Below are 9,136 nucleotides of genomic sequence, written 5' to 3'. Positions count from 1 at the left end.
TAATATATATATATATATATAAAAAAAATAATTAAGGACAAACTATTTTGTACACATTACGTCATAATTGTGCGCCGAGTGAGGAATTACTGCTGCCGCTTATTCTCATTTTCTGAATTTAAGGTAATTTAATAAAAAGCCCTGTCTTTTATGCAGTTTACAAAAAAAAATGTAAAAAGAAAAATGAACGTTTTTAAAAGCCACCTGTGACGGAAACGTCGATAGCATGTTAATACGGCGATGCATTGATTGGTAAAGATGTAACGTTAGGGCATCTGCTCAAACATCGCTGTTGTTGTTTTTTCTCCTTGAGATCCACGAAAATGGCAATATTTCCCAGCTCACTGACAGAAGAGGAGGAAGCACTGCAGAAGAAATATGCTAAGCTAAAGAAAAAGGTGAAAACTATAGTCACGATTCTCATTATGTTTTTTAAGGCTACATTTTGTAACCGATAAAAACACTATCGTAAAATAATAATATTTAAAAAGGTAAAGTCTTATTTACATTTATAAATACATTTATATGCTTTATACAATACAGATAATAATAATAAACAGGAAAATAACATTGTCTTAATGTTCCAAAAATGCATCATGAAACTGTAAAGCAGCTCATTTAGCTCAAGTCAGTTTAACTGTATTTAAGCCCCAGCTAACAAAGGTGAAAAAAGCATGAATGCATATATGTAATAAATAATCCTTTTGACATGTAGTATTGTCTACGTTCTGTCTTGTAGAAAAAGGCCCTAATGGCTCTGAAGAAACAGAGCTCCACCAGTCAGACGAGTCAGGCAGCACTGAAGCGCAGTAAGTCCATTTATGGTTTATAAACTCTCCTGAAACACGTTTGCATTAAATCTGTGATCTAGGAATGATCTCTCTGAGTGTCTCTGTTAAGCTCTGTCAGATCAGCCGGTGGTGGACACAGCGACCGCAACGGAGCAGGCCAAAATGCTGATCAAGTCCGGAGCGATCAGCGCCATCAAATCAGAGAACAAGAACTCCGGCTTCAAGCGCTCCAGAACACTTGAGGGTAAACTGAAAGTAAGAGATGTTTTCACCTCATTAATGGCAATGATCCGTTTGTTTTTCATACTAAACCCTAATTATGGATTTTCTTTGTATCTCAGGATCCTGAGAAAGGTTCTGCCCCAGCATTCCTGCCGTTTCAAAGGAGTGTTTCTGCAGATGAAGAGCCTCCTGATGTAATGCTGTTTTCTGCTGTAGAAATGATCCACGAAAATACAGCAAAACAGTAATATTCTGGAATATTATTAGGATTTAAAATAACTGCTTTCTCTTTGAAAATATTTAAAAATGTAGTGTATTCCTGTGACGCAATGCTGGATTTTCAGCATCATTACTTCTAAACTTCAGTGTCACATGATCCTTCAGAGATCACAATAACACATTTTTCACAATATTACTGTTTCTACTTTAATTTGCAGCCTTTAAAAACATTAAAAATAGGTCTGTTTAGTATATTAAATATAACACCATGTTGTTTCTTCTTGCTGTAGTCTGCTAAACGAGCCCACAGGAAATCCTTGTATGAGAGGTGAGACTGTCGGAATCAGTGTAAAAAAAATAATAATAATCATACACAGAAACAGCATTGCAGCCAAATTTAAAGCAGTTTTCTTTTTCCTGTAGTTTTGTTCCTGGAGATCGATCTCGTGATGATGAGGGAGGAATGTCGAGTCGAGATCCTGAGCGTGATCGGGAAAGAGAGGTGGACTGGGAGAGAGATCGAGAAAGAGACAGAGACCGGGACAGAGACAGAGACAGAGAGAGGGAGCGTGAAAAAGGCAGGGAGAAAGAACGGGACCGGGACCGTGAACATGAACGGGACAGGAGCCGGGATAGAGAAAGGGACAGAGAACGAGAGCGAGACAGAGAGCGAGACGGACCCTACAGACGTAAGGGAATCTGTGCAGTAATAAATCACTTCCCCTGTTCAGTGTTCATATTGTGTCACTGCAGTGTTTGTAAGGAACTGAGAATATTTCATGCATCTGCCTTTTCTAATAGTTACTGAACGTCTACTAATCGTCTCTAATGTTGTTCAGGGTCAGACTCGTATCCAGAGCGCAGAGGTGTGCGCAAAGGAAACACTGTGTATGTATACGGCACGGGTTTAGTGGAAGACAGCTTGCGCTCGGCCTTTGCACTGCATGGAAACATCATCGACCTCTCGATGGACTCGCCACGCAAGTAAGTTTGCTTTCTGATTCTTACAGGAATTTGAAAAGGATTTATGCTCAAGAAACTTTTCTCATTATTATCCATGTTGAAAACAGTTGTGCTGCTGCATATTTTTGTGAAAACTGTAATCTAGATCTTTTGTAACATTGTAAATGTCCTTACTGTCACTTCTGACCAATTGAATGCAGACTTGCTAAAAAAATATTATCTTTAATCTTGGTTCCTTCTTTTGAACTGAGAAATGTCTGAGAAAACACAATATATTTATCCCATTTTGCCCTCTGTTTCTTTCTAGTTGTGCCTTTGTCACCTTTGAGAAGATTGAATCAGCAGACCAGGCTGTGGCAGAGGTCAGTAGTCCATTTAAGAAGCAAATTTCCACACTTTAGTATTGTCATATTGTCATACTTTATAATTCCTCTCTGTACCATTTAAGAATACCATGTATAAATGACCTCAGTTCACATGAAATAGTGTAATTTGCATGTATATATATCTATAGATAGTTGGCTATCTATATAAAATCATAAGTGATGACCAAGTACCAGTCGTGATCCATAATAGTTTTAGTAATCCATACTTGATTCTGTATTTGGTAGCATAATAATTTGACTATCCAAACTGCATCCTTGCACAATATTAACTTGTACAGTGAAAGGATTTATGCTAAAATGAGAATAAAGTCAACTTGATAATTTTTCATTTGCAAAGTACATCTAATGTTATTTAAGTATTATTTAGATACCAATATTGTATTTATATATATATATATATATATATATATATATATATATATATATATATATATATATATAATATTATTATTATTATATATATATATATTTTAGTCATTTTAAATACTTTTATAATATAAGTTTAGTTTTAATATTTTATTTCAGTTTTGCACTTATTTCAGTTTAAGTTTTATTTGATATTATTTCAGCTATATTTCAGGACAGCTCTGGTACACTAAAAGCCAAGCACCCAAGTGATCATAGACCCACTGACTACTTTTATGGACAGTCATGTGAGCTCTAGTGGTCCTGTGTTAATGGGCTCATGGCTCTGACATCAATACGCTGTTGATTTCTGATGTTTTGCAGCTTTGCATCCATAAATAGTCTGTTGTGGTCTGTAGAGTTTCTGTACTGTGTATATTCAAGCTCGTCTGCATTGCATGTTAACACTCCAGCATTACACATGCTCAAGAAAAATCTGTTTTCTGTGATAGGTCCCTGTGTCAGTATTTCACAAATCTTTATTTTATTTACTGTAAGAGAACCCTGTTTTTAAACTGTTTCTGTCTCTCAGCTGAATGGCACTAACGTGGGTGACGTCAACATCAAAGTCAGCATTGCCAGGAAGCAGCCCATGCTTGATGCTGCCACGGGGAAATCTGTCTGGGCTTCTCTTGGTAAATAAAGACATTTAACCTGTCAATCAGGCTGAGTGTTGCACACTTGACTAACCCATTTCTATTTCTGTCGTCTTTTCTTGTCCTTCACAGCTGTGCAGAACAGTGCCAAGGGCTCGTACAGAGACAAACGGAGCCAGGTCGTCTACACTGAAGATTTCTGAAAACAGTTATTTAGCATATGTTAAACTTGTGAAAAGGTCCGACGTTAGATTTTGTCTACATACAGCAGATACTTTGTTTACAAAGACGTGATAAAGTAAATCTGTTCTTTTCTATCATTTAATTAGCAGCGTTTAATGCTCTGTGTTTCTGGACATTTAGCTCAGTCATGGATTATGTCATTGTGTTCAATAAATAATCAATAAACTTTTCCATCAGCATGCCTGTGTTGACTTTATAATATGAATATGAGCTAACTAAACATCTACACAGTGAACTATAAGCCTGTTGAGTGTTTGCCTGTGACATCAAGTAAATCTGAGCTTTGTGTAGATGGGTTTGTGACTGAATAATAACTGATTTACTGCAGGCCTCTGCTGTGTGGCACAAGCTTTTCCCCGCAACAGTTCACAACAACATTAGATGGTATTGATGAAATGAGCTCTAGTTAAAACCTCTTTTTGCCTAGAGGGAAACAGAAAACGGAGAACACAAATATAGAGGCATGCACTGTTATATAAACTATCTGCATACTAAAGAGTAACATCAGACTAAATGTGATTTTGCTGTTATTTTTTCTCCCATGAGATATACAATGTTACTCATGAATATGGGGGAAAATATCATAACAAAAATGTGAGAAACTGCTACACTCAATATTTCAGCATTAAGAAACAAATTTCTAGAGCCAGTGGGTAAATGGGCACCATATATAGTTTAGGTGCATAAGAATTAGTCTGACAAGTAATAATAGTGTAAAATACAACTAAATAGTGATTTCAGGATGATGTCTGAGATTTTGCTCTCTCATTCAGGTACATAAAAGCTGTGACCACAAAAAGCTGCCTATGTGTCTCAGTGCAAGTCAGTGGATTGAACCACTGATGTCACATGGACTATTTTAACGATGGCCTTGAATGTCTAAGCAGGGTAAGAAAGCCTTGTATTTCATCAAAAATATCTTAATTTGTGTTCTGAAGATGAACAAAGGTCTTACAGGTTTGGAACGACATGAAAGTGAGTTATTAATGACAGAAATTTCATTTCTGGATGAACTATCCCTTTAATGGGCCAAAATATTTAAGAAAGACCGCAGCTGGACAGAAGGCACTGACTGAGAAGCAGCATGTGGTATTCCTAACAGATACCTGTTATTGTAACAGTGGAGTCACTATTGTTTGGACCATAGGGATTTTTGTTGTATGGACAAAAACAGTTAAACATTATTTAATGTTCAACAGAAGAAAGTCAGTGGAGAAAGTCTCCAGTTTGACAACATTAGGGTGAATAAATCATGACAGAATAAAAATTTTTAGGCAAACTTATTTAACTGAATAATCAGTCATTCATTCACTCCAGGCTATAAAGTTCAAATGCATAGTCATTACTTATTGGTTTCAAAGGCATTTTCATGGATGTGCAAAATAAAAATAGAAAAGTATATAAAGAAAAAAATATATTTTCATTATAACACCTACTTTACCTATTCAAATATAATTTTACCCTAGCCCAGCACCACTCTCATTGTTTCGCTGCATCTCCATGTGGTTTTGGGGCATGGTCTTTCTGTGTTGCTCTATCAGGTGACGGCGCAGAGCAGACTTGTGAGTACGTACAGCCGGTGTGTTGACAGGGAATGCATGGCTAAATCCTGAGTTGAGGAAAACGCTAATCCGCACTGCTCACACACCACTGGTCCAGCTACGCAGGATGTGGATCCCACCACTGCCACAGACTCGTCAGCAGCTCCATGTTCATTTGTATGTGTCCCGACTCCCATTCCCTGTTCCCCGCTGGAAGCTTCCACACCAAAGTGTGCAGGACCTCCATCAGAGCCAATCTCTTCTCCGTGTCCCTCTCCAGGCCTGTACTCAATGCTGACGGTACCGTCTGTGAGATGCTGATTGGACAGGTAATCAGCCCCAAAGTCTGCTCCAAAATTGCCCATTATCTCATCAGGGGTTGGGAACCGCCAAGCCTCCTGATAGTTACCCATGAGCTTGCGATCTTTGAAAGTGTACCGCTTCCTGTGTTTGAAGCCTCTTCCTCTGCCTCCCCTTTGCTCTCCGTGCCGTCGTCTCCACATGCGACCCGCTCCTCTGATGCCGTTACCTTTGGCTCGCCCTTCCATATTGGGCTCCTCTATACCTGCGTCCAGCTGACCGTGATCATCCAACATAACAACAGCTTCTCTGTCTTCCTCCTCAGCACCAGAGGTCTTCTCTGGGTCTTGATGTTCATCATTGATCTGCACCTGAAAGACATCACTCTCAGGCCCGTCCTCTCCCTCGAAATGACCAGATGCATCTGATCCTTTAACCTGTTAGGGTGAAAACATAAATTAGTAAACCACAATCAAGCAAACATCCACACTAAGAGCTGATCTAATCCTTTCAGGTGTTCAGATTGGTAGAGATTTACACCGATATAGAAATCAGATGTCAATTTGATGCATGACTGTTGTTGGCGATGGGTCTTTATGTAAAAAGCAAATCATCTGTGGTGCAAGGGAAACTACCCATTAAGGTTGGATGATATATTGAATATTCATGATTAGCAATGATTTCACTGGTGGCATAGTGAATATTACAACGATTATAATGAAATACTTGTTTCCAAAAGAGCATTATACAATTTTCCAGATCCTTCATTGTCTCCAAACAATGTCTCTATGAGCATTATTAGCATCTGAAGCAAATCCAACACAGATTTAAAATGTGTATGGTCAAATCAGTCCATATCAGATCCTCTGGCATAGATGGACAGTCTACTGATTTCACAGTCTAAATAGACTTGATTGAAGTTGAGACATTCACAACTGGGCTGCAGCTCCGGGGCTGCATGTACTGACTCAGGGCTCCTCGGCATTTCTCCACCACATGCTCGCTCTGCAGGTAGCTGGCTGCAGTCAGGTAGTTCACGATCTCTTTGGCACTGAACTGCAGCATCCCTGTGTAACAGGACTGGAGGAGCTCAAACACCACCGCTGAGCTGTGCAACATCGACACCTTCTGGATAGACAAAGTATTTGTTGGCAGGATCAAAACAACAATACCAAAGGTCCATTCACACCAAGAACAATAACTATACGGTTAACTATATCTGCGTCCACACCAATGCACCAATGTAGCAATGCACATTCTGTATGTTAGAATCGCATGCTGCACTTATCTTGTCTGCCACTTTAAATGCTCAACCTCTTTAAAGTTGAAAGGAATTTAATTTCCTTTCAATGTTTTATTGTTCATCGGCTAGAAAACAAAAATCACTCTGAAAATGATTCCAATGATACATTTATCTGTGTTGTTCCATATACGTACTCATAGAAATAGAATGATTATTAAAATTTTATTTTAAAATTATTTTTAAAATTATTTTAAAAACGAATTGTCCCTTAACACCAAGTGCCACCAAGCCATATCTAAAACATTTAAGAGAAAATCAGCAAATTAAAGAATTTTCTATCCGAGTTAGTGCTGGCTGCAGATAAAGTCTTAATTGTTGCTGATTTTAATATCCATGCTGTTAATGATAAAAATGCATTAGGATCAGCATCAGAGATCAGCTCTATATTGATGTTAGACAACACGTGTCAGGTCCAACTCATTGTCAAAATCATACTCTAGATTAAATACTGTCACACGGAATTGATTCCTCAGAAAAAAAAAATCAGAAAAACTTGATGAAGTAAAACAGAAACTATGGACTCTCTCTTTTCTAGTATTTTAGATACGGTTTGCCCTTTACGCTTAAGGAAGGTTAAGGAAAACAGTCTGACACCGTGGTATAATGGGCATACTCATGCCCTAAAGAAAGCAGCCTGGAAAAAGGAGCCCAGCTGGAGGAAAACAAAACTAGAGGTAATTTGTAATGCATGACGAGAAAGTAACCCATAATCCTATAGAAAAGTATAAAAACTGCTAGATCTGATTACTTTACGTCTCTTTTAGAAGAAAACAAACACAACCCCACGTATTTATTCAATACAGTGGTTAAATTACCGAAAAATAAAGCATCAACAGGTGTTGACATTTCCCAACATCACAGCAGTAATGACTTTATGAACTTTACTTCTAAAATCGATACTATTAGAGATAAACTTGTAACCATGCAGCCGTCAGCTACAGTATCGCATCAGACAGGGCACTATAGACCCCCTGACTGTTAACTTTCCCTGACAAAATCATAATGTATTAAACCTTCCCTCGCAAAGCAGAGGATAACCAATATGTTAACACACACTGTAATTGCTGTTAACCTTCTCTGACTGAACAGAGGATAAACTTTCTTCCATGGCAAAGCAGAGGATAACTAGTCTGTTAACCAAACCCTGCAGCTGTTTGTTAACACTTCTCTTGCGTCGCAGAGGATAACCACATTTACTGGTCTGTAGTTGTTCTTTGGATAGAGTAACACTCATCAAATGTTTGTTGAGCTGAAAAAAGAATCTGGAATTTTGTCTGGAACAATGTCAGGCGAGAAGTTCTATCCGGGTCACGGCACCAAAACTAATAGATACTCGGAAGCAAAGACCAGGAGACTCTTGTGTATCTTCAGCAGGACTTTTGATGACTGCAGCGCCATGCAGCGCGTTATCAATAAAGAGAACCTGCTGAAGTCTCCTAATTTTCACTTCTGAGTTTCCAACACTGTTTACAGCTTTGGATCTCAAAATCATACAGTCACTGTTGGAAAAAGCTTTAATGTACAGAAGATGCTGGAAATCCAAACAATATGCAGGAGCTGGAGAATATTTATGAAGAACAGTGGGCTTATTAACTGCTCAGGGCTGCTTTTCCAAAAGCACCAAAGGCCTCGGTGTACTTTAAAAGAAATCGAAGAACGTACTGATATGAAGTCATTTCGAACAAAGTCAGGTCATTTCGTCAGTGAGGACGGGGTGTTCTGGGGGAGGATGATTTGGGTCTTAAACACCTTTGAGCTTCCATTGGTCTGTGGCAGTTAATTGGTGGGTGTGTTCTGAAACTCCACCTTCTTTGACATGCACAATTATTATTCCCGGTTCATTCCTCATTTCTGCGGCGGCCCTACAGTAGAGCAACATCTCCTGAATACACTCGAATAGCTGAGCTACACAAATATATCTGCACCTGAACGATCGCTCGCGGAGAGACTTTAAAGATTCAGAGAAAGTATTTAATTCCTGGACATTTTTTTTAACTAAGCTTGGTGTCGACGACCCAGAGATATGCAAAAAGTGACACAGAGAAACATCCAAGAAAAGTTTTCCAAAGCCATGAAAAGAATGAAAGGAAAGAGTGAAGATATAATGTAGCAAATGCATGTTTCAAATAAATGTTACACCATACTGCTGCTGCTGCTGCTGCTGTAG

The 9,136-nt window shown here is 38.5% G+C and overlaps 1 protein-coding gene and 1 pseudogene across 1 annotated transcript; one reads left to right on the top strand and one right to left on the bottom strand.

Annotated features, from left to right (window-relative positions):
• The first annotated feature begins 48 nt into the window (after positions 1-48).
• Positions 49-4,004, top strand: nelfe (negative elongation factor complex member E). The gene is made up of 11 exons (XM_059555333.1): positions 49-123; positions 314-398; positions 740-809; positions 901-1,046; positions 1,133-1,207; positions 1,523-1,560; positions 1,656-1,921; positions 2,072-2,216; positions 2,503-2,557; positions 3,519-3,621; positions 3,715-4,004. The coding sequence occupies exons 2-11, from the start codon at positions 324-326 to the stop codon at positions 3,783-3,785; spliced, it is 1,044 nt and encodes a 347-aa protein (XP_059411316.1). The 5' UTR covers positions 49-123; positions 314-323; the 3' UTR covers positions 3,786-4,004.
• Positions 4,005-5,213: 1,209 nt separating this feature from the next.
• Positions 5,214-6,800, bottom strand: LOC132144763 (uncharacterized; annotated as a pseudogene).
• Positions 6,801-9,136: the final 2,336 nt, after the last annotated feature.

Source organism: Carassius carassius, chromosome 8 (assembly GCF_963082965.1).
Source record: "Carassius carassius chromosome 8, fCarCar2.1, whole genome shotgun sequence".
Taxonomy (NCBI): Eukaryota; Metazoa; Chordata; class Actinopteri; order Cypriniformes; family Cyprinidae; genus Carassius; species Carassius carassius.
The sequence above is the reverse complement of the archived record's forward strand: the minus strand, read 5'-3'. Positions and strand labels throughout refer to the sequence as shown.